Source organism: Plecotus auritus (genome assembly GCF_963455305.1).
Source record: "Plecotus auritus genome assembly, chromosome: 6".
Lineage (NCBI taxonomy): Eukaryota > Metazoa > Chordata > Mammalia > Chiroptera > Vespertilionidae > Plecotus > Plecotus auritus.
The window spans coordinates 41,598,330-41,624,561 of record NC_137773.1 but is presented as its reverse complement, the minus strand read 5'-3'; the positions used below and the strand labels follow the sequence as shown (position 1 = coordinate 41,624,561).

Below are 26,232 nucleotides of genomic sequence, written 5' to 3'. Positions count from 1 at the left end.
TATTAGACCAGTATAATTCAAATCCCTTCCCAACCTTAGTGCCTTAATTCCTCCCTATTTTCAAAAGAGCTATGCTACTTTAATACCATTTTCAATTTTCCCAAATGTTAGGGAGATAACTGAAGCCACTTTGCAAAAGGGAGCTTATATTTCTTCCAACTCCCAACATGAAATAAAGACCCCCCAAAAATCTTATTCAAAACAACCATAATTTAAATGAGTATACAGATAAAGAGAAATAAATATAAGGCTTATTTATTTTTCAAGTCCCAAAGAAATTTAAATGAGGCAGAAAGGAGAAAATAGTGGTTGTAATTAGACACTTTTATAAGTATTAAAAAAATCTGTCTGAAAGCACACCTATTTTAAAGCTAAGAAAATAGTATGTCAAATAATTGGTTTAACATGCATGGGATAGTAAGGACTAGTATGTATACATCATAATTCTCTGCTCTATTTGTAAGACATCTTAAGTTTGGAAACTAAAACCTTGATAAGAAGAAACAGCTTTCTTACACACTGCCATTTTTGGACTAGCCATATGAGTTTAATCTAAATATCATTGTTTGAACAAATGAAAGCAATGACTATTCTATAGCCCAATATTATGTAGAAATGCCTCCTAGTTTATGGAATTTTTTATTTTTCTCTGTTTTTCCATTTCTTTAACAATGCATAAAATTGGTTTAATAGCTTGAAAATGTTACCTGGTTTAATAGCTTGAAACAGCTATTGATGGATACTTTTGGTATCCATCAACAACTGTTTTTTCAATTTCTAGAAATTGTTTAAACAGCTGAAGAACAAAAACATACAACATACATGTGGAGATTTCATTTTTTGTTTTCAGGTAATAGCAATAAAATTAGATAAAACAATCCCTTTCTAGGCAATGTGGCCCATCAACAAATTAGGAAGAAAAAAAAAAACAAAAAACTAACAACCCTGAAAACAGAATATCACTCGAGATTCTTACGGTTATAAATAAATAAACCATGAGACTCACTGCAACTGAAATACAACCAAAACTCTCTACCTTGGCCCATTAGCATTACATTTGCTTATCAGTCTCATCTTTGTTTTCTGAAATGTCAAATAACTTTTGACCCCAAATCTATATATATATAAGGCTTAATATGCAAAGTGTCCCCTCAGGAGTTCGATCGGGAGGCTGGGAGTTCGATCGCTCGCTATGATGTGCGCTGACCACCAGGGGCCAGCGCAGAATGAAGGAAGGCCCCAGTCGGCAGCCGGAAGGCCCCAATCAGCCCTGATCACTGGCCAGGCCTAGGGACCCTACTCATGCACAAATTTCGTGCACTGAGCCTCTAGTTTTCTATATAAAGGAAAACTGCACAGAATTCATTTGTACTTGATTTGAAGGAGCCAGGGAAGGAGGAAAGTACACAGTATAGAATACAATGAACATTATTAAAGGAAATGATTCCTAGAGGCTGCAAATCATTAGCATCTCTAATACATTAGCAAAGTCCTACTGACCAAATTGCCTGCAAAAACAGGATATTTCTACCAAGTGCCTAGTCTGGTTCCTCACACCATTTTATTTCAAAAGCATTTTATGAAAATCTGCTACATATTCTACCTCCCATCTGGTTCACATTTAACAATGTATCCCATCCTGTTCCTTTTAGACTCCAAAAACAGATGTCCCCAACATCACATTAATGTGGCAGGTCACACTGCATCAGCTAACTTTTCTAGCTTCCTTTTCTTCTCTTGCAGTTAAGGTGAACTTGAGCTATTTGCAGCCTTTTGTGTCATCTCACTTCAGAAGTAATAAAAGGGGCCCAAGTACTTTAACTCATAAAATAAAAAAGACTGGTGGGTATTTACAGGAGATCAAACAGGAGAGCAGGGCAGGCTCCCTCCTAACAAGTTTCCTAATGACAGTTTACATTCTCATCCGGTGAGGCAGGGTAGACTACCCAGGAAGGAAGAGAACAATGCTTCTTATTGAATTTACTCCTGGGGCTTACATGGTGCCCTCTGCCATCACTATAATTACCATCAGGGAACTTTGATAATCAATATATACATCAGGAAGTTATGCACAGAGCATATAGATTAACATTCTCCAACATGAAGTACTTGCACATATTCCTTAAAGGACCTCTAAACATTCGTAGAGAAAAAAAAAGTCATACTTGTAAATAGATCTGTGATATGTATACATATATGTGTGTTGTGACTATATGATTATATGTTTAAAATATAAATAATTCTATTCAGTACCTGAGATTCAGTAATAAAACTATTAATACTAATTTTAATTCTACTGTACCTAATTATATTTTTAGAAACATAATTTAATCCAGAAATACTAACATCTGTGTAATAACATCTTGTATTAGAATTGAGTTCTATTGTATCATTATATTATGCTTAATTGGGCTTTTATTTATAGTTTTAATCATATATTTATAACAACTCAAATTTTGATAGTGCTATAGATAACAAACTACAAAAATTAACTCAAATGTCCCAAATGGTTATCAATGTATTCTTTTTTTCTTAATTGTATATGAAATTATACACATGAAATAAATCAATGGGTATAAGAGAAATTATATTCATGATGTAATTTAATGGGTATAAGAGAAAATAACCACATGAATTGAAAAATGTTTTCTTTATGCCAAATGTACTAGTAAGTAAAATTGGTATAAGAAATGCTATTTATTCTACACTGTAACGCTAATGCTTAACAGTAGTCCTATGAAATACTGCCTACCTGCCCCTTTCAACTGCTAAGGCATCCAGTTCATCAAAGAAAATAATGGAAGGAGCCACCGCTCTCGCTTTGCGGAAGATCTGGTGGAAAGAAGAGTGCCATGTTAGGGAAAGATCAGTAAACTCCAAAAAACCCATCATTGGTTTTAGTATGAAAACTGCTTAGAACTGAATCTATTATGTACAAGACAATCAGCCCAATCATTTTGTCTACAACCTATAATAGATGGATACACACTGCACAAAGATAAGGCAACAATATGTATCCAGAGGTCTGCCTGTAGGAGGCAATCTCAGCTGAAATCCCAACTCCACCATTTCAGTAGTTGTGTGACCTTCAGAATAGGTAACTTTACTTCTCTGAACTTCTATTTCTACATCTATAAAATGCAGATAATAATAAATGCCAGTCTCAGAAGATTCTCTTCAGAACTAAATAAAAAATAATGCAAAGCATTTAGCACAATGTCTAAAACATAGTAAGAGCTCAGTGACAGGTATTATTAACTATAATAAACACATATTTAAAAGAAAAACCATAAATGTGCAAAATCAACCATAGCTTAGCATATAAAATACCCATAAACTCAAACCAAGCACCTTGTTCATGTCACTGAAGACTTTATGGGAAAGGAATAGTTGATGTAAAGCTGGGACAAGAAAAATGGCCAAAACTTGGAAGATCATTGGTTAGTTAGACCACAAGTCAATCAAACTATTAACACCAGTGACTGGCCTGATAGCCATGAGGGTGACATGTGGAAATGGGCTAGAAAAAGCCCGCACAGACAGAAAGAAATCCAAATGTGTGTTACCTGAAATCTAGGCCCCCATTTTCTTGTCACAAGTATCATGACCATAAAAATACAAAACAGCTACCAAAGCATTAATATTTATAAAGATCACTTTATTTCATTTTATTCAATGATAGTGCTGTCATTATCAATGTTTTATACAATTATCTTCACCTAATTTCAAAAGGAAAAAAGTAACTTAAAATTTTTCTCAGATAAAAAGAAAGTGTCCCAATCTGTAATACTCAGGTAACTTCACAAATGGAGACCATCCACTCCACTGTTATTTCTGTGTTCTTGTCCTTGCTTAGCTTCTGTGAGGAAAGAGGGTGCCTATGTGAGGTAGGCCCACCTCCACTTGGGAAAGTCAAGAGTTGTGGTCAAACTGCTGTTGTTACCCGACTCCAGCACCTTGATTTTACATGAATTTAGTATGTGTAGCTTCTGCAATATGAAGGAGTGGCCTATCACTTAGGCACAGGCTAAATAGGATAGTACAGTGGAGTTTTCATATACTAATCTTACTTGATTTAAAGGACTATCTAGTTTAAAGGATTTAAATCTCATTCTGAGATCATGTGTTCTAAGTATAAACATGTCATTTCTAAAATGAAATACTGACAGTTGTTAAAAAAAAATCTTTATTTGGTAAAACTAAAGGATGGTACTACCATAAGGCTTACAAACAAAGTATGGTAGGTGATCAAAAATGCATTTTAAAATAATAAAATAATATTTGCCTAAAGAAAAGATATACCATTAGAATTTGGATTTGGAAATTTCAAAATCTGCAACCCAAGCAAACTGGAAATCATACATAGGACAGAAGTATGGTTCTCCTGTGCAGAGTTCCACTTTGCGGCATCATCTTCTTACCTCTCTAACCGCTCTTTCAGATTCACCAACATATTTATTCATCAATTCAGGCCCCTGCATGAGAAGAAAACATCTATTTAGTTCTTTATAAATATAACCACAAGGAAAGAGCAAATACATACATAAAAGAAGAAAAGGGGGGTGGGGGAGAAATAAATAAAAATATGCTTATAATTAAATTAGTTCCTTTAGCATGCTTATTTTCACTAGATGTTATTTGTGCCTCAAAAAATTAAGCCACGCCCTAACCGGTTTGGCTCAGTGGATAGAGCATCGGCCTGCGGACTGAAGGGTCCCAGGTTAGATTCCAGTCAAGGGCAACCTTGGTTGCAGGCACATCCCCAGTAGGGGGTGTGCAGGAGGCAGCTGATTAATGTTTCTCTCTCACTGATGTTCCTAACGCTCAATCCCTCTCCCTTCCTCTCTGTAAAAAATCAATAAAATGTTGTTTTTTTTTTAAAAAAAGTAAGCCACTCCATGTTCCAAAAACTACACATCGATACAAAGGCAAGGCTGTGACCATAAACATCTTGTTCTCTGTCTACCGGTTGCCCCCATTTTCACCCTATATCAGGCACAGTGCTAGGGTTAGCTGCTAGCATGGGTACATATGGTACGGTCTGTGAGGCCCATATTTGCTCATAAGTTATTTAACTCTTTAAAAAAGTGATACATAAATCCCTAGAATAGATCAGGCCAATGAGACTGGATAAGGTTATTTCTTTTCCAATTTTACTTACCAGATAACTATGGTGTGTCAGTCTTACCACATTCCACCTGCCTAGATACCATGTGCTTCACTGATAAGGGTAATCAAGAAAACTACCAGAAGGGCCTTCAACCATGTGAGGACACAGCAAGAAGATAACCATCTATGAACCAGGATGTGGGATCTCACTAGACGCAAATCTGCTGGCTCCTTGATTTTGGACTTCTAGTCTCTAGAACTGTGAGGAATAAATACCCAATCTATGATGTTTTTTATAGCAACCTAAATGGACTGAGATACCATTTAAAGCAGGAACTGGCAAATTTCTTTTGTAAAAGGCCAAGTAGTAAATATTTTAGGTTCTGGAATCCAAAAAAGGGAAGAAAAAAAAAAAAAGAAGAAAGAAAAGAAAACTACCAGAAGGAATTTAAGTACCATATACTGGCTTAGTTGATGATAGAATTATTTTGCATGTTTCCATGGCTGAGATCAAGTATTCAAGTTTACAAAACAACAGAAATAGCATAAATGCATGTAAAATATTTGTCAAGCTGTTGAATCTAGTGTGAACGAAAGCTGACTTATCTTTTACTGCTTCATTATTTTACACCATATCAGTCACAAATTCAAGGGCAATATTTATACCTCATACTCTTGCAATTTTGTCCCTTTAATCTACTGGGTTTCTTCCAGTCTTCCCAAGGGCTTTTTAAATGTGTCTGACACCTGCCTGTTGCTTTTGGCTATTAGAATTCAAATCAAGTTTTTATAAGTTCTGAAATGTCTAGGGAAGGCAAGTTAACCTATGTGTTAACTATGGTTAAATGTTATGGAATATGCTCATAAAAACTCAAACTCACATGAGATAGAATTACATATATGTAATATAAGTACAGGATCTTGAAAATTAATTTTAAAGAAACCAGCATCAGCACATATACAAGGCCATTTTGGAAAAGCACTTCAAAGAGTTTGAAAACAGGCATTACATACCAGGCCTTGGGCAAGTTTCTACTAAAAAGTGACAAAGGCTGACAGGGAAGGGAAGATAATTCAAGCTGTTCCTCTCAATAAGTATAATACAAACCTTCTCCATAATTCATTCACTCAAGAAAACAAATTTTAAGAACTTACACTGAGGACACCATGCTGACTCCATTTAAGCTAGCAGTAAAGTGTACATGTACACATGTCCACAAAAACCCTTAGTATGCTATTCTTGACTCTCTTGTCTCTCAATCTTCTTTACTATCTATGATGCACAATCTTAAACACTGGGTCCCAACTTCCACACTCTTATCTCTAGAAATGACCATCCTCTTGAGCTACAAATCCATATTTACAATGGCCTTCAGGATCTATCTGCCATGTAGTTTTAAAGGCATTTCAGCCCGGCCGATGTGGCTCAGTGGTTGAGCATCCACCCATGAACCAAGAGGTCACTGGTTCGATTCCAATCAGGGCACATGACCAGCAGGCTCAATCACTGGTAGAGAGTGTGCAGGGCAGCCAATAGATGGTGTTTCTCTATCATTGATGTTTCTATCTCTTTATCTGTCTCCCTTCCTTTTTCTCTAAAAATCAGTTAAAAACTTATTTTTTAGCCCTAGCTGGTTTGGCTCAGTGGATAGAATGTCGGCCTACAGAATGAGGTGTTCCAGGTTCAATTCCTATCAAGAGCCATGCCCAGGTTGCAGGCTCAATCCCCAATGTGGGCCATTCACAAGGCGGTCAATCAATGATTCTCTCTCTTCATGGATGTTTCTCTCTCTCTCTCTCTCTCTCTCTCTCTCTCTCTCTCTCTCTCTCTCTCTCTCTCCCCCTTCCTCTCTGAAATCAATAAAAATATATTAAAAAACAAAACAAAAACTTATTTTTAAAAACAGTATAAAGGCATTTCCAAACTCCACATGTCTAAATCCCAATTTATTATTTGCTTCCCAACCTCCAACACCTTCTTCTCCTCACATACTAACTCTTTCCAGAGTTACAGTACTTCCACCTGTCAGTCATTGGAAACAAACAAACAAAACAAAAAAAATTCACCTGGAGTTCTCCCTTTGTTTCTCAATTTTCACATACAATTAATCATCAAGATTCTAAATATTACCCATTTCTTATATCATTTGTTTAGTTAAGTGTCTCTCTCACTAAATTATGGGCTGACAGATAGCAAGGAATTATCTAATGCATCTTTGCTTACCATTGACAGTGCCTGACACACAGAAGGTGCTTAATGTATAGTTTAAAATTATTGTTGCAATGTAAAACATTTACAGATATTTTTAAATTATTATAAATGTAAATCTGTAATATTTATTTCAACTCCAATTAAATTCTATTTAAAAAGATTGAAAAGAATAACTAGTCTCTCTCAGCTGGAATCTATAAATAAAAAAATTAAACCAACCCAATAATAAAGTTTTCTTCTCTATTATTCTCTTCTTAAGAGTCTGAAAGCATTCTTCTCTTTCTAAATTTTTCTAGGTTCTCTTAGATTCCAATTGCTAAAGGTTTTGTTATTATAGTTCATATTATTGTCATTTTTTATTTTAGCCAAATGTAATAGAATATTTTCATATCAAGACATATATTTCATATAGCAGTTTTATCAACTGATACAGCCTTAACATATTGGTGTCTCAACTTTAATGTCAGCTTAAACAGTGTACAAAAAAGTGCCAAACTTAAGTAAATACAATCTAACTTCTATAGAACTTTGTAATACTGACAATGGCATATTAACTCTTCTATTTGTCCTAAGAATAATAGGTTACTATTCCCTAACAGCCATTCAAACAATGATAAAACTAAGTATATGTCTTTATTTAGTACTGATGTTAATAATTGCCAATTTAAGTGTATGGGACACATTAGACAACATTATTGGGAGAAATTGAGGGGATTTTTAAAGTTAAAACATAAAAACTCTAAAGGAAATTAAATATAAACTCAAAAGGTCTCAGATTCTAGACAAGTCCACATGACAACAAACCTATAGGAGAAGAAAGAGTTAAGGTCCACAAAAGGCACACAACTGAACATAGTTCCTGGTGAGACTCTAAATTAGAAACTGTACCCAAGGTGAAAGAAAAAATAACCAAAACTCTAAAAGAAAGTATTCTTTAGAATATGGGGTCTGGGTCTGGGGCCAGAACCAACACACATCTTTATAGGCTTCAACAGAGAACAGCAGTGAAACAGGCAAGCTCAGGGCAGCCCAAACCCAGGTTCGCCAGCCAACTTCCTCACAGGGCTTTTCTCAGTAACTTTCCACTACCACCAGGAACAGAGGGATAAAGAACTGGAAGGTCTCCTCCATTGTCCTCACCCAAGGAATCAACCACCTTCTCCATATTTTTCCTTCCCTGCATTCCACTCATCCTGAGGGGTACAGGACAGCACTCTGAGCCGGCCTTTAATTTCAATTACATTCACTGAATGTCTATAATATGCCCAGATCTTTGATAGTGACTTTAAAACTTTTATTTAATTAATAGACTTTTTCTTGGGAATGGGGGAGTTTAAGACTTACAGAAGAATTGAGCAGACAGTATAAAGAATTCCCATACACCCAACCCTACCTCCCACCACACACTAAGTTTTCCCATGATTAATATCATATATTAGTATGGTACATCTTTTACAATTAATAAACCAATATTGCTCTAGGCAATTTGGCACAGCATAAAGCATCGGCCTGTAGACCGAAGGATCCCGAGTTCCATTCTGGTCAAGGGCACATGCCCTGGTTGCGGGCTCGATCCCCAGTAGGAGGCATGCAGGAGGCAGCCGATCAATGATTCTCTCTCATCACTGATATTTCTATCTCTCTCTCCCTCACCCTTTCTCTCTGAAATCAATAAAAATATATATTTAAAAAACCACAATACTGCCCTAGCGGGTCTGGCTCAGTGGATAGAGCGTCGGCTTGTGGACTGAAGGGTCCCAGGTTCGATTCCGGTCAAGGGCATGTACCTTGGTTGCGGGCACATCCCCAGTAGGGAGTGTGCAAGAGGCAGCTGAACCGATGTTTCTCTCTCATCAATGTTTCTAACTCTCTATCCCTCTCCTTTCCTCTCTGTAAAAAAATCAATAAAATATATTTTAAAATATATTTTTTTAAAAAAACCACAATACTAATGCATTATTAACTAAACTCCACATTTACTCAGATTTCCTTAGTGTTTATCTAATGTCCTTTTTCTGTTCTAGGATCTCATCCAGAAAATCCTAACAATATATTTAGTTGTCATGTTTCCTTGGGATCCTCTTGGCTGTGAGTTTCTCAGACTCACCTTGTTTTTGATGACCTGGGCAGTTGAAGGAGTACTGGTCAAGTATTTTACAAACTGTCCTTCAATTTGGGTTTGCCTAATTTTTTCTCATAGCTAGACACAAATTATAAGTGCTTGGGAAGAAGACCAAAGAAGTGAAGTTCCATTCTCCTCACAATACACAAAGCACATACTATCAACATGACTAATCACTGAACATGTGGACCTTGATCACCTGGTTGAGGTAGTATTTGCCAGACTTCTCCACTGGAAAGCAGCAATTCCGCACCCCGGCTTTCATACTGAACTCTTTGGTTGGAAGGAAGTCATAACCATATGCAGCCCATATTTAAGGAGTGGGATAGTTATGCCCTCCGAAACTTTTTCACCTATCTTTTTAATCTAGTCCTCTCAAAAAGCCTATACAGATAAAAAACTGAGACTTAGAGAACTTGTTTAAGGTTACAGAGCAAAAATTTAGTACTAGGGTTAGGAATCAAACCAAAGCCACCTGAACCCTAGCTTAGTGCAAAGAAGTATCTATGCAGTTTTCCATGTAATGTCTGCAAAGTGGAAGCTCTCTGATTTATAGACTAGCCTACAAATAAAAGCTTCAAGATGAACTTGGAACTTACCAAGTTCAGTTTATCTTGTATCTTTGATAACAGAATGATAGGGGATCTGGTTAAATAAAGAAAATCAATTACTTTAAATTGTGCACTGCTTTGACTAAAATACAGATTTTCCTGAACATAGGATGTATTTTGTAAAATTCCTCTCTGAGACAGGTATCAGAAGAAAATCTCCTCAAAAGTCAAGGATACGCTAAGTTCATTACATTATTTTACTCACCAATACAGTTAATAAAAGACTTGCTGAAAATCCCTGTCAGAGACCTAACCACCCTTCTTCCAGAATCAGAAACAGTTGTTCATAAAAGTAAAGCAGCCCAACTATACCAAGGTAATTAATCTATTGTAGCACTCCAGACAAAAGCAAGAGAGAAGCAGAGAGGAAATTTCAACTGGAAAATATTTTTACATAATTGACCCAGATGACAAACTAAAACTAAAGCATATGTCAAGTACTAGTCCGCACAAAAACACATATAGATGCCAAAGGATGTTAAGAACCCAGACAATTGGCCAACGTGAAGTCTTAACTCTCAGTAGAGTGTATATCATTTAATCACTGTGTAGAAAAGATGCACAGAGGAAGCTAAAGGGTACTTTCATTTCAGAGAAAGAAATGTTTAAAGTCTTTCAATTTTTTAACTTGGGAATTAAAGATAATTATCACTGCGAAAAGTATTAGGGAGCTTCTCCTTTCAATGTATTAAAACACTTGTGTTTCCCAACTAGCTATAAAATCCCTCTGTCGACCTACTTTTTTCTGATCACTTTAAAAATGTATAAGACTTGTTTGAAGCTCACACTTAAATTATAACACTGAAAACACTTAGGAAACAAACGCGTATGTTGGAGCCAAAAGGCAACTTTTTCCTCATAGAAAGATAAAACTAGAAATAATACAATGTGAATTCCCAAATGTTTTTACTTCATCTCATACGTAAGTTATATGACAAAGCTACTTTAACTCTTCTCACAAAATCAGACCAAGATGAAAGGAACAATGAAAATGCTAAGAAAAGCAAATTAGTTTTTCATGTTTCAGCTTTTACTTTTGAAAAATTTAAGCATATAGGAAAACTGAAAAAATGAACACCCATATTCATTAAATATGTCCTCCAACCAAATTTAAAAATAATACTGTGGAACTACACTAAACTCTACACTGAATAAAAATCCACATTAAACAAAAATTGTAAGTAGAATATGTTAATCTAAAAGCAAGTATGAACTCAAATTAAGAAAATTTCTTAACATCACTTACCTTTTGTGTGTGTGACCTAAAAGAATTAAAAACTTAATTAAAAAGCTGAACACGTATGGCTGGGTAGCTCAATTGGTTAGAGCAGCAGTCACCAACCAGTGGTCCGCTGACCACTGGTGGTCCGTGAGGTCCAAAAGGTCGGCAACTGCGGGGTTAGAGCATTGTCCCAATACGCCAAGGTTGTGGGTTTGATCCTCCGTCAGGGCACATACAAAAAGTAATCAATGAATGTATAAAAAAGTGGAACAACAAAACCAATATTTCTCACTCTCTGTCTCACTCTCTCAAATCCTATATAATAAAAGCCTAATATGCTAAATGTCTGGTCGACCGATATGCTGTTCAACCAATCAAAGTGTAATATGCTAATGATGTGCTAAGGCCGCTCAACCGCTCACTATGATGTGCACTAACTACCAGGGGGCAGATGCTCTGACTGGTAGGTTAGCTTGCTGCTGGGGTCGGCCGATCCGGACTAAGCGAGATGGGCCAGGCATGCCCTGGAGCCCTCCCGCAGTCCCTCCCCGGCTGGCCAACCTCCCACATCTCTCCCCAGCCCTGATTGTGCACCGGTGGGGTCCCTCAGCCTGGCCTGCAACTCCTTGCAATCTGGAACCCCTCAGGGGATGTCAGAGAGCCAGTTTCAGCCCGATCCCACAGGCCAGGCCAAGGGACCCCACTGGTGCACGAATTCATGCACTGAGCCTCTAGTAAATAAATAAATTAAACAAGCAAAAAGCTGAACACATGGTTATTTTACATGAACAGTATCCAAGATAAACCTTTCAAAGAACACTTTGAATCATTTTCTCACATTGAAAAAAGACAAAAGTCAAACTATCTAAAGTTATGAAAAATTTCATATTCAAAAATAGTAGTAAATATAGGCCAGAATAGGCCAGAAAGCAGTCCTGGTAGCATCTGGAATGTTATGTTAGGTCATGAAAAAGTGAGATTCAAGTGCAAATAACTATGAGCTAAGTCCTTATAAAATAAGGTTCAGGTTTTGAATAGACAAGAAAAATTCAAAGTTTATCATATGTAATTGTGCAATTACATGACAAAGTAGGCATAGAAAAATGAAGGTGACAGAAAGAGTAGAAAATGTCAGTAAAATGGCCATGTCCACTACCACAAGGTAGGAGGGCAGGAACCACAGAAAAAGCAACTGGAAATTTCAAAATAATTCATCACTCCAACATTGAAAACTGGTTGTGATTCAGCATCACATGGTCTCCTCCCCAAATCTTCATGATCCAGTATCTTCCACACAAAGAAAGGTAAGTATGCAAACAGAAGGGATTGTGAAGATAATGATGCTTTAAAAGTAAATAGGTTAAACATATCTAAATATCACTCCACAAAATATTTTAAGAAAAGTAAAATAAGTCTTATCCTTTCAAGCTGCCAAGGATTTCAATGTTCTGAGACAGAAAGTGTATTTTGTTATTAAAAATGTCTCTGGTGATATCAAAACATTATCCTTTTTTTGTTTGTTTTCCAAAACATTATCACGTACCTGGCCAGTGTGGCTCAGCGGCTGAGTGTCAACCTATGAACCAGGAGGTCACGTTTTGATTCCTGGTCAGGGCACAGGCCTGAGTTGTGGGGTCAATTCCCAGTAGGGGGAGTGCAGGAGGCAGCCAATCAACGATTCTTATTCATCATAGATATTTCTATCTCTCTCTCCCTCTCCTGTATATTCTGAAATCAATAAAAATATATTTAAAAAACAAAACAAAAAAAACATTATCATGTACCTCTTCTGAAATGAATTTGCTACTTAAAATATTTAAATACATGATTTTGTGGTAAAGTCCACAGAAATGGATTTAAGATTTTATGTATGTATATTTAGTAACTGGATACGTAATTGCATTTCATAAAAATTAATATCTGGTTCTAAAGTAAATGTAAAACTATATATCAAATAGGATTATCTATCCCAAGTAATAGGACAAGGCAGAACAAATGTGTGTGTGTGTGTGTGTGTGTGTGTGATTCAGAGTAGAATGTACATACATTCTGATTGCAAAAGTTTTTTTTAAGGAATCTAGTTTTACCAAATAAAGTATCTGGTTTCTTTGAAAATTCTATGTATGTAAATATCAAATTCACAATCATCCTATAGAAAAGCCTAATATGCAAATTGTCCCCTCGACCGGGAGTTCGACAGCTCACACATGTGATGACCACCAGGGGGCGGCGTGGAACATGGCAGGTGTCGGCAACGCAGTGCTGGCAGTGGGCAGCAGTGGAGGTGCTGCCGGCCCTGATGGGCCCTGATGAGAGCGGGACCATGGCAGGATGGTAGAGCAGGTGAGCGGACAGTGCCAGGCCAAGGCAGGTGTGAGTGGGGGCCCAATCACCCGGCAGACAGCAACCAGCAGTGGGGGGCGGGGCCACCGCCGGGCCCAATGACTCAGGGTGGGAGGCGCGCTGGGGCCCGGAGCCCAGGTGCTGCACAGGGCCCAGAGGTCAGCTGGGACCTGCCCTTCTACACTAGATTGCTCGTGCTTTGATCGCCGGCCAGGCCTAGGGACCGCACCTGTGCATGAATTTCGTTCACCAGGCTTCTAGTATTTATTTATAATTAAGTCTTAGATGAGCAAAAGTGATGCAGTACAATTTAAAAATGTAAAAACTAAAAAAGACTGGTTTCTATTACACATGAGTATAAGAAATACTGAGAATCAAGAAACTAAATAAAGCAGTCTTCTATTGTCCACCTGATTATGCTGATGAAACTAATTTACTTATCTCTCATCTCCCTATTCTACATTGCCATCAAACTCAAATGAAAATCAGCTACTCCTTAAGTTGCCTTCTCATGTTCTCTGAAGGGCAGGAATGAGAAGATGGGTTTTAAGAGGGCTAGAATAGAAAGTATCAATTTAAAAACTTAATGTCATACCTTTATTGCTAGGAAATTCAGTCCACTTTCATTGGCCAAAGCCTTTGCAATCATCGTTTTAGAGCATCCAGGTGGCCCATACAGAAGAACTCCTTTAGGTGGCTGAACACCCATTCGGGTGAAAGACTCTGGATGTTTCAAGGGCCATTCCACAGCCTGTTTCAATTTCAGTTTGATATTTTCCAGTCCTCCAATATCTGACCAGGATACCTGCAAAACAGAACATGTTCTAAACATAAGTTTGCCAGGACAAACAGAGAACTTTAAAAAAAAGATCAACAAAAGAAGTACAAGAGAAGGAATAGACCATTTGAAAATCAGGAGGATCAGAAAAGAAATTCCAACAATATCAAGATTAATTAAAAGTACATAAAATGGCCGAAACCGGTTTGGCTCAGTGGATAGAGCGTCAGCCTGCGGACTGAAGGGTCCCAGGTTCAATTCCAGTCAAGGGCACATACCTTGGTTGCAGGCACATCCCCAGTGGGAGGTGTGCAGGAGGCAGCTGATCGATGTTTCTCTCTCATCGATGTTTCTAACTCTCTATCCCTCTCCCTTCCTCTCTGTAAAATATCAATAAAATATATTTTTAAAAAAAGTACATAAAATGTAATCTGCATATTATAGAAATACTACAGAAAAACAAAATGATTCTGCTTGCGAATCTTATATAAATAACTGCTTAAATGATTGAACACACTGCTATTTTCTATTCTAGATAGCTTTTAAAATTAGATTTCATCTGTCTGCAAATGGTTTGTGTCAGTGACCCAAAGTCTTATCTATACATCTAATTTCTTTTCTTTCTTTTTCAGCAAATACTTGAAAATCTATTTCTGTAAGTACTTATGGAATATATAATCTTTTCTGTCTGGCACTAATGAAATATCCTCAAATTTTTGTTCCTTTTCCTCAAATATGAAATACCCCCCAAACAAGAGAGCTCCTTACATATTATTTACTTAATACGCATTAAGAACTAATTAGGAAATAGAAAAATAAAACATGAATAGACTTTAAAGAACTTAGCAACTACCAGTAACATGCACAGAAATAGCCATAGTACAATGGAAAGGGTCCTAAGCACAATAGCAAAGAAACAGAAAAGGCCTTTGGGAGTCCCGGGAAGGAAAGATTCCTTCCAGTTAGAAAGCAAATCTGAAATTCAACTCTTGAAGCCTGGATGAGATCTGGAAATGTGAAAATATGATGAAAGACTCAGAAGGAAGTCTGACAAGGGTAAGAGAAAAAAAATTTGAGGGCGGGAAGTAAAATTAGAAAAGTTAAATTGAGGATATATAGTAGTAGAGGACCTTGAAGACTAGATGAAGGAGTTCAAGAATCTCTTTATTCACATAAGAAGTCTTTGAAGGTTTTAATCTAGAAAGTGATGTGGTCTGATCTGTGCATCAGGAAGATTCTCTGACAAAATTCATTAGAGGATAGAGTGTGCAGGGAGACCAATTACAGACTGACCACAAACATCCTTAAAAACAAAAAAAGAGGCTTAAACTAAGGTGATCACCTGTAGATAATGAAGATACGCCATAAAGACAATGCAGGTCTACAGTGGAGGGTTCTGAGGGTGGAATAAGAAAGAGGAAGAATTGAAAAGAAAAGTTGTCAAGACAGATTGATAGAATACGGACCACAGAAAAATGATCTTCAGGAGGAAAAATAAACAAGATAGATTTTTTTTTTTACAGTTAAATGAATGATATTCAAAATATGAAAACTGAGTATTTGGAATGTAAGCATCACAAATTGAGCTCTGTAAAGAGGATAGGCCTGGAATGTCAGATTTCAGAAATCTCTACATACAAACAAAAGAATCCATGAGATCCATTAAAATTGCCAACCATGAGAACAGGGATGTGGGTATTGGGCACCACCTGCATTTAAGAGGCAAGAGGAAAGGAAAAAGAAGAAAGGTCAGAAAACAATCTACAAATCCAAGAAAACAGAAGGGTTTTGTTTTTTTGTTAATATCACAAAAAGATTACTTTTCCTAAATGAATTTGCATGGTATGGTTTTTTGTCCACAGAACCAGGAGAATGCTGTATTACCAACCATAATCCTGAGATCATGTAATTTTTTTCTAAATTGCTTTCCTGGCATTTATTTTATGAAGTAAGAATTATTGGATTAAAAGGCATGGGCATTTTTAAGGTCTCTTGATGCACAATGCCAGTTTATTTTCCCAACCACTTCATCCATTTTAACAATAATTAGATTTGGAGAGGTAGTGAAAAAGAATATGGAATGAAGGGTGACAGCCAGGACTCAGACTTTGGGCAGCTGTGTAATTGAGTTACCTTAAAAGACAAAAACAAAAAATGTTTGGAAATTAAGGAATTTGTTTTCAATTATTGCACTAGTTGGAATTTATGAGTAAAATAAATAAACTTTAAGAGAAATATCTTCTATGTGCTGGACTTGACTTAGGAACTGTAAAGGCACAAGGATGAGTGAGATAATATTCTCAAAATTTTGTAATCTAGAGAGAAATAAGAAAAGTAGCCTAAAAGACATAGACTTTGTCTAAAGACATAAAATATCTTTGCACAAATTAATGCAAAAACTACTAAAAATATTTAAAATGGTTTTACAGTTCCTAAATATGTGAGGTGGTGAGGATAGCATTTTGGAAATTGTTGCACATATGTAAGACATGGCCAACATGTTAGAATGTGAAAATAATAGTAGCAATTCCCACCTCATATGATTATAAAGATAATTGATATATAATAAATACAGCATATAAGAAATTATAAAGGACAACAGAAGAATTATCTGTTTTCCCAACACCTAAAAGTAACCATTGTTAATACCTTCCAGCCTTTCAAATACATGTGCGCACACGTGTGGCTGTGTTTTCAATGACATCATAATGTATTCACAATTTTATATTCATACATTTTTCATATTCATACAATTCCCAGGATTATTGTGAGAATTAAACAGTACACTATCTGTTAAATTAGCTGCACTTTTAGCCAGGCACACAGTACCTGTTTAATAAATACTAGGTATTATTTTATTTAAAGGTCTGAAACATGATTATAATAGTTATATTCTGAAGGACTAGTGACAAAAGATAAGGATTAAGCCATCACATTTGTGGTTCCATGCTCAATATTTAATTACCAAATTTTTCTATTCTTTTTCCCTTTGTCTGATTATTACATTTCTTTAACTAAAAGCAAACAAGTTTTAAATTTTAATTCAGCACCTGGATGCCAAATAAATGAAGTTTTTCTATAGCTAAGATATCAACTAAAAAATAAATATAAATCAGCTTAAAAAGCTTACAATTGCACGGAAGAGTCTTAAACACAGAAAGTCATGGGAAAAGTTAGTCTGTAAAAGAATAAACACCAGCATGAAATCATAAAATCCTAGAACTAGAACAGGAATTCAAAACTAGTTGGTTCACTATCCCATCTTCAGTCAGTATTTCATCTTTCAACTCCTCTCATCTTTCAACAAATACTATTTTATGCTCTTTTTAAAAAATTCTACAACTCTCTCTTTTTACTAAGTTACACTATATCATAACTGCCAGAAAATTATTTCTACAACCTAACCTAAATCACTCCTAATAGTTGGGTCCTTTCTTATTTTGTCCTAATGAAACAGTGAACAGCTGCTCACACATGGCTTTATAACGCTTTGAATTAGTAATAAAGTTAGAAATAAAGGAACAGCTGTCAAACAAGCAGAGACAGAGCAGTGAGATAAATTTCCCAAGGAAAACGACCCCGCACCTCCAACATCTTATAGTACTTTCTGGACAAGAATCCAACAATACACACAAAAAAATCAACTCAAACTACACACTCATGGAAGCTAAAAGACCTGATGATCAGGTTAAAAAACAAAAACAAAAAAAACACACAAAAAACCACAAACTTTTATAGACAAGTTCCAAGGGGACAAAATAAAAATTAATGAACTGGATTGCAGACATTGGGAGAATTACTATGAGGGAGGAATTCAGTAGCTCCAGAGGGGCTGACAGTGTCTTTATATATCTGTGAGTCCTCTTATTTGCTAGGTGCCAAGTTTTACACTGCCAGAAACAAAAATTCTTTTTAAAGTGTTATTTTCATAGAAAATATTGCAACAAAGAGTACTTTACATTTTGTTCTTTCATGCTAACAAGTTCCAACATAAGGACAAGAAGCCAGGCAGCAGCAAGTGTGTTGGCACCTGTTCCAAATTCTCTGCTGGGCCATACACTAGCTTTTTAACAATTCAAATGTTTAAAGTACATTGATTTTGTTTTGAAATCATAAGCATACCAAATTTCTAAAGATACTACATAAAGCAGAAAGAAGTAAGTTGAGAAAATCCAACCTCCAAGATCCAAAAGGAAAAACAAGCAAAAGATTTCCAGGTGCTTCTTTAATGGAGAAAAAGCAAAATTAGGGAGCAGCAGTGTTCAAATGTGTTCTTAGATCTAATTGAAAATAAGTGAAAGCCTTTAGCTTTATATAGTGAAAAGACAAGTATTTTCCCCTATGCTTTAAAAATGTATTCTGTGGAGAATTTTTAAGAAACAAGTCAAAGTTCCAGTTCTACTATAGGGCCAAAAACCATCTACACCGCCAACCCCCAATTGATTAAAAATAAAAACTTTATTCAAAACTCAAACCCCAACTACATGAGGAGTCTGAAAAGTCAAGGTAAGTGGGTGGGACATGAGGCAAGTAAAAACATGGAGCAGTACCCTGCACAGAGGATGGGAGGGGCTGAGTGTGCTGTTTTGTCCTTTTCTTTTCTCTCTGGACTCAGCTTTTCCCCTCTGCCCGTTTCCCTTCTATTTTGCATAACAATGTCACAGGTAAGAACACAAAGAGCTAAAAAAGTAGATAAGAAACAATGTAAGAAACTGTACAACAAAACTTCCCCACTAATTGCAAATTGCCGCTGATCTGGGTGACCTTATTCTTTAATAAATCATATTAAGCACCTCAATAAAACATTAAAAAAAAAAAAAACTATGAAAGCCAGATGTTCCTATTAATTCCTAATTTATAAGAAACAAAACATTAAGATAAAAAAGAGGAACTATTCAAGTAAAAAAAAAAAAAAAAGCACATACCTCAAGGAAAATGGAAAACATGATCAGCTTAAAGACAAATGTTTCATAATCAGTTTAATTATTATATTGAAACCTGAACTTAATTTCTAAAATATCACTATATTACCATCAAACTTACTATAAGCTGTTCTCAGAGAGCTGGCTATGTATGAAGTCAAACCTTATCTACACATATATTATTATCTAAACAAGCTTCCCTAAGATCACAAACTTAAAATGGTTAATTCAGCCTTAAAATGGTTAACCATTTCCAAAATGAGCTTTTAAAAAACTACTTTTGCCAGATGAACAAGTACAGGGGAAAAAAAAAAAAAAAGCTGTTAAAAAATGGAAGCTTTAAACAAGAACGAAAAAAAAAAAGAAAAACAGCAGTAATTGAAAAAAGAAATTAAAACTCACATCATGAAAATGACATAAAGCTTCACCTAAAAATTCTTTATATCTCATTAAAATATTTCATATTTTTTCTAATTTATGAAATGCAGCTGTGATCAGCCGAAAATGCATTGATTATTTAAGAAACTGCTTATTAACCCCTACCATTCTTACTATGGCACAGCAGAACTGGGAAAAGATAAAGGAATGTGGATAAAGGAAATGAAGAATTTAAGAACAGAGGAAAGAAACAGGGAATTCTACTGATTGGCCACCACTCCCAGGTGCTAAAGAAGCAACACATTCCTCAAGTGAATTTTAAATCAACCATAGGTAATACATGACCAAATGCCCCCAAACTGAAATAAAACATATAAAAGGCCCAGAAAAATTGTTTTAAATAGTAAAAATTTTTAAATAAATTTTGTTCTGATTATTTCTTTTTGGAAATTTATGGTATGTGTGAATGATCATCAAATGAAAAGGCTCTGTGTTCTAAAAGTATGTATCACCAGGACCTTCCCAACATAGTGCCTCGTACATTACAGATGCTCAAGGTTTGGTAGAGGGATAAATTAATGGGCAGACTTATACTTCTCTGTATTATCTTCAAAAGAAAGCAGCAGAAGGGTAGAAATGACAGGGGGACAGCCTGGTAGGACATGAGATGAGAAAACTAGGAGAGTTAGCAACATAGCAGCAGGCTCAGAACTAGTGAAAAGTGTCACCAACATGTGAAAGCATACAAGGACATACACATGCCTTGCATGACATTTTCTAGCCCATATATGTCCAAATAATTGGGGTGTAAATTCAAACCCTTTCCTCTATTTCCTCTGATGGTTAGTTGACAATAAATATTTGCATATACAGAAAGAAAAATCCTCTCCTGCCAAGACTGGCCATAGAGATGCTCCAAATTTTTGTTAAATAGGAGGCAAAGAGAAGAGGCCACTCTCTCTGTCAGAAAGCTGAGCAACTCATGTTAAGTAAATTCTTAAGTAGTTCTGACTCTGTATCTTGAGATACAGACCAGAAAGGAAGTTCCCAAATGGGCGAATAACTAACGCTGGCCAGAGAGCCAACATGCTGGGGAAAGAGGATTGTCACTGATGTTTTGTTGAGAGCAGAGGTATAAGGAGAACGCCCTGACAAAGAATAAAGGAGATTTCAGAAACAATTCTTACAGCACAGTCTTAATAATGGTCAATATTTAGAAAAAGAACAAAAGTTTTTTCCTTATACCATAATTAAACTTGTACCTGGATGCTAAATGTGCTACATGTAATAGCTAGGATTTTCAGCCTAAGAATCAGGCCTGAAAGACGATGCTAAAAGAAAATTGTGGAGGAAGAAGTTGCCTAGAGAAATTAGACATTTATCATAAGCATATTCACTGAGAAAGGTCAAGAAAGTCTCAAGAACTGTGCAAGCCTAGGTGGTAGATTGTTGAGCAAAAATTAACTATCCTGGGGTAAAAGTTGTCTAACTTTGATCTTTTATAACTTCTGATAAGTATGGGGCTTCAGGTATTACAGGTATCAACAAGAGATCCGACTCCTATAGCTGTAGTTGATAGAGGTTTTAATATCAAATATTCATTCACCTACTCATTTACGCACTCACTCAGATATGTACAAAGTGAGGGATAAAGAATGCCTCTATATCGTGGAGCTTACAGTCTGGAAGGAGAGGCAGACATTAAACAAATATATTCGTAATTACTTAATTTTAAAACTAGAAAAAAATACAGGACACTACAAGAGCATACTACAGGCTTGAAGGGTACAGCTTTCTAGACAATCTGACATTTGCAGGGACATGAACACTGAGTGGGAGTAAGGCAATTGAAGAGAATGAATGAGGCTGAACCATTTGGAGCCCCTAATACTTACCTTTAGTTCATCTTGGGGAAGAGATGCATATGAAAATAATAGCAATCATACTTGGGGACCTGACTACCTTTTATTCCAGATTCTAATCTGGTAAAAGGGATCTGTTTTAGCTTCCCTGATCCATCACTTGATGGGTTACTGTTCTACATCCTGGCTACCTTTCCCTACTATCTCTAGATAAATTTAAAGTTGTGGACATTAGAGATCTTGACACCACTGAAAAGAGGAAGGTTGTAGATTAAACATGATTAAGAGCCACTGAGAATAAATTTTGCATGTAGGCCACACATCAGCCTAAATTCTGGTTAAGTACTCAATGAGGGGCTGGAAATTTTTTAAATTAGATAATTAAAGGTTCAAATTTAATATTATAACCTTGTTAAGCTCTGATGGGAATGGACTCCACCTCTGTGGTTTTCCTCTCCAAACCCCATAATTCCAGACTAACCATAATAAAAACAGCCAAAGTCAAATTGAGGGACATTCTACAACAGACCTGACCAGCAAACCTCAAAACTGTCAAGGCCATTAAAAAACTAATAAGAGTAAGAAACACTGTCACAGCTCAGAGAATTCTAAGGAGACAGATAGCTAAATGTAATGTGATGGCCTAGGTGGAATCCTTAATTAGACAAAGGATATTAGGGGAAAACTAATAAAATCCAAATAGTATGGAGTTTAGTAAGGTGATAGTTTTCAAGAAAGGTTTGATTCAGAAGGCCTGGGTTACTCAAACCCTGCCCATTCCAAAGAAAGGCCAGACTTTAGGAGTGGCCCTTGTCAGGCATCTGGGAAATAATCTCCGGGCCTTTTAAATATTGCACCTGATTAAGAGTATTTTTGTATGCCTGAGGCATTGGGCTATGCTGTACCAGTTTGACCAGGTAAGTTTACCTGGGGCAATGGGCTAGATACAGAAGGTCACCAGGGTGAAAAGCCCTGGATGCCTAGCAAAGAACAATTGTTGGGTGCGACCTCATCACCAGAGTGACCTTCCTCCCCTAGTATATGGCTGGGCATCCAGTTTGGACCCCCTAACCTTGCCTCCCTAGAGATAACAACTAGGCCTCAGCTGTATTTCAGCTCCAGGTCCAGAAAAGTAGCAAAACTAGACAAGCTACACCAATGCTGACCTCAGGACCAGTGTGCTCTCCCTCCCTCCAGGCACATTACCATTAGCTTCCTCACTCCCAAGCTTCAAGAGCCCTTTCTTTACTTCTATAACTTGCTTCCTAAGCCCATTTCTTCTACAAATTACTTCTTCTACCTTTGTGATTTTATAAATAAACTAGTAGCCCAGTGCACGAAATTCGTGCATGGGGGAGGGGGGCAGGGGGGGGTGGGTGTCCCTCAGCCCAGCCTGCACCCTCTCCAATCTGGGACCCCTCAGGGGATGTCCGACTGCCGGTTTAGGCCCAATCCTCTGCGATCGGGCCTAAACCACACTCGGACATCCGTCTCACAATCCGGGACCGCTGGCTCCTAACCGCTCACCTGCCTGCCTGACTGATCGCCCCTAACCACTCTTCCTGCCGGCCTGCTCACCCCCAACTTCCCCCCCCCCCCCGCCTGCCTTCTCACCCCCAACTGCCCCCCCTTGCCGGTCTGATAGCCGCCAACTGCCTCCACCCTGCCGGCCTGCTCTCCTCCAACTGCCCCCCCCGCCAGCCTGCTCGCTCCCAACTGCTCCCTCACCCCCGCCAGCCTGCTTGCCCCCAACTGCCCTCCTCTCCAGGCCTGATAGCCCCTAACCACCTCTGCCTCGGCCCCGCCACCATGGCTTTGTCCAAAGGGACATCCAGAAGGTCTCCTGGTCTAATTAGCATATTACCCTTTTATTAGTATAGCTAGAGGCCTGGTGCATGGGTGGGGGCCAGCTGGTCTGCCCTAAAGAAGGTCACGGATCAGGGTGGGGATCCCCTTGGGGGGTAGGGCCAGCCTGGGCAAGGGTTCTGGGGTGGTTTGCAGGCTGGCTGACCACGCTCCCATCGGGGTGAGGGTCCCCGCTGGGGGGGGGGGTGTGGCCAGCCTGGGAGAGGGGCTGATGGCCGTTTTCAGGCTGGCCACACCCCCTTCAGGGTAAGGTTCTCCACTAGGGGGGTGTGGCTGGCCTGGGTGAGGGCCATTTTCAGGCTGGTCACACCCTCTTCAGGGTGAGGGTCACTGCTGGGGAGCATGGCTGGCCTGGGTGAGGGGCTGAGGGCTGTTTTCAGGCTGGCCATAACCCCTTCAGGGTGAGGGTCTCTGCTGGGGAGCATGGCCGGCCTGGGCGAGGGGCTGAGGGCCATTTGGTGGTGGTTTGCAGGCTGGCCAAGCCCCTGGCGTTGTCCGGAAGGAGGTCCGGAAGGTCTCCGGGAGGTCTCCCAGTCTATTTAGCATATTACTCCTTTATTAGTATAGACGAGCGGACCGTTGCATGAAATTCGTGCAAGGGGCTTGGCCCTTGCAGCCCCAGCTTCATCCGGAAAGTCGTCCAGACAGTTGTTCTGCTGTTTGGTCTAATTAGCATATTACCTCTTTATTATATAGGATGTACTCTTACAGTTTGAATCTTGGCGCTGAATCCTTTCCAAGCCAGAACTCAAGAACCGAGGTTGCTGAACCCAGGTCCAGTCTGACTTAGTGCCACCTCCACAAACAGAATGGTTTAACAATACTAATGTAAGATGAAAGTGAAAGAGGAATGAGCCAGGTTAAGAATAGCAACTTTAAAAAGCTTAGACTTCGGAGAGAAACCAAGATGGCGGCATAGGTAAACACCTAAACTGCTGCCTCGCACAACAATTTCAAAACTACAACTAAAAGACAAAACATCTATCACCCAGAACCACGGGAAAGCTGGCTGAGTGGAAGTTCTACAACTAGAAGGAAAGAGAAAAGAGCATTGAGACGTGCACAAGCGCTGAAAAGCTGAGGTATGGAGGTGTGCAAATCGGGCTGGAGGCGGACGACTGGGTGCACTGCTTTTTTCAACCCGAAGGGAGACAAGCTCCCAATTACTCTGAACTCCAGTTTCTGGGGAGACGCGGGGGACCCAAACTCCTACAGGGAGAAGCTGGACTGTCTGCCATCGGGTCGGAAAGGGAGGGTGACTTTCTTGCAGAGGTGCACCCAGAAATCATTGTTTACTGCACTGGGGCGCAGGCCACAGGGACTCGGGGACTTGGAAACTGGCAGCCATCGCTGTTTGCCACGCCCTAGCCTAGTGACTCCCTAAGACTCTGCCACGCCCTAGCCTAGTGACTCCCTGAGACCCCACGCTGCACAATCTACAAACCCACCCAAGCTCCACACAGCGGCTTTTGCATATAAATGGCCTGATCTATCGCAGCTTAACCTAACAAACTGCAGCTCTGGTCAGACAGCTCCAAAACCTCCAAACCCCAAGCAAAGAGGAGAAAACTGTAGTTCTCGCTGTAGTGCCTGCTGGGTGGCCTCAGACAGTAGCTGACCTGCACCCCATTGGAGATCCAGAAGCTAGTGTATCTAGTGATCAGTGTGAGACAACACCAGATTTCAACTCCTCACATCCATAAGTGACACATTCAAGAGGCAGATTCAGTGAGCACCAAAGCCCCACTGAAACAAGTCCTGCCCCATAAGCGTGTCTCCAGCACAGCAGTTCTTCCATTATAGACACAGCGGGTCCCCACAGCCAATTGGCCTGGAGGTCAATTCCTCCCAGCGACACCAACAACAATTAAGACTTAACTACAACAAGGCTGTCCACACAGTCCACAAAGGGGTGCACCAAAAGTATCCACCTCAGGTAACTGGGAGGCCGACCCACTGGGCCATATAGGGCACCTAGCACACAAAGCCACCCTACCAACTCAGGGAAGCAGCAAAAATGAAGAGACAAAGAAACAGATCACAAACAAAAGAAATGGAGGAAAATGAATGACTGGATATAGAGTTCAAAACCACGGTTATAAGGTTTTTCAAGAATTTCCTAGAAAAGGCCGATAAATTTAACAAGATCCTCGAGGATATGAAAAAGGACCAACTAGAAATTAAACATACACTGACTGAAATAAAAAAGATTATACAGAGACCCAACAGCAGACTAGAGGAATGCAAGAATCAAGTCAAAGATTTGAAATTCAAAGAAGCAAAAAACACTCAACCGGGAAAGCAAAAAGAAAAAAGAATCCAAAAAGTTGAAGATAGTGTAAGAAGCCTCTGGGACAACTTCAAGCATACCAACATCCAAATTATGGGGGTGCCAGAAGAAGGGAGAGAGCAAGATACTGAAAACCTATTTGAAGAAATAATGACTGAAAACTTCCTCCACCTGGTGAAAGAAATAGACTTACAAGTCCAGGAAGCACACAGAACCCCAAACAAAAGGAATCCAAAGAGGACCACACCAAGACACATCATAATTAAAATGCCAAGAGCAAAAGACAAAGAGAGAATATTAAAAGCAGCAAGAGAAAAACAGTTAATTACCTACAAGGGAGCACCCATACGACTGTCAGCTGATTTCTCGGCAGAAACTATAGAGGCCAGAAGGGAGTGACAAGAAATATTCAAAGTGATGAATAGCAAGAACCTACAACCAAGATTACTCTACCCAGCAAAGTTATCATTCAGAATTGAAGGTCAGATAAAGAGCTTCACAGATAAGAAAAAGCTAA

General features: G+C 38.3%; 1 protein-coding gene across 2 annotated transcripts in view; it reads right to left on the bottom strand.

The window, feature by feature from the left end:
• AFG2A (AFG2 AAA ATPase homolog A) overlaps positions 1–26,232 on the bottom strand; it is a 256,818-nt gene that overhangs the window by 178,965 nt on the left and 51,621 nt on the right. For both annotated transcript variants that reach the window (XM_080674407.1, XM_080674408.1), the window contains 3 exons: positions 14,215–14,424; positions 4,422–4,475; positions 2,753–2,832 (listed from right to left, as the gene is read on the bottom strand). In XM_080674407.1, coding sequence (XP_080530533.1) covers positions 2,753–2,832; positions 4,422–4,475; positions 14,215–14,424 — 344 coding nt within the window. The remainder of the gene's footprint in view (positions 1–2,752; positions 2,833–4,421; positions 4,476–14,214; positions 14,425–26,232) is intronic.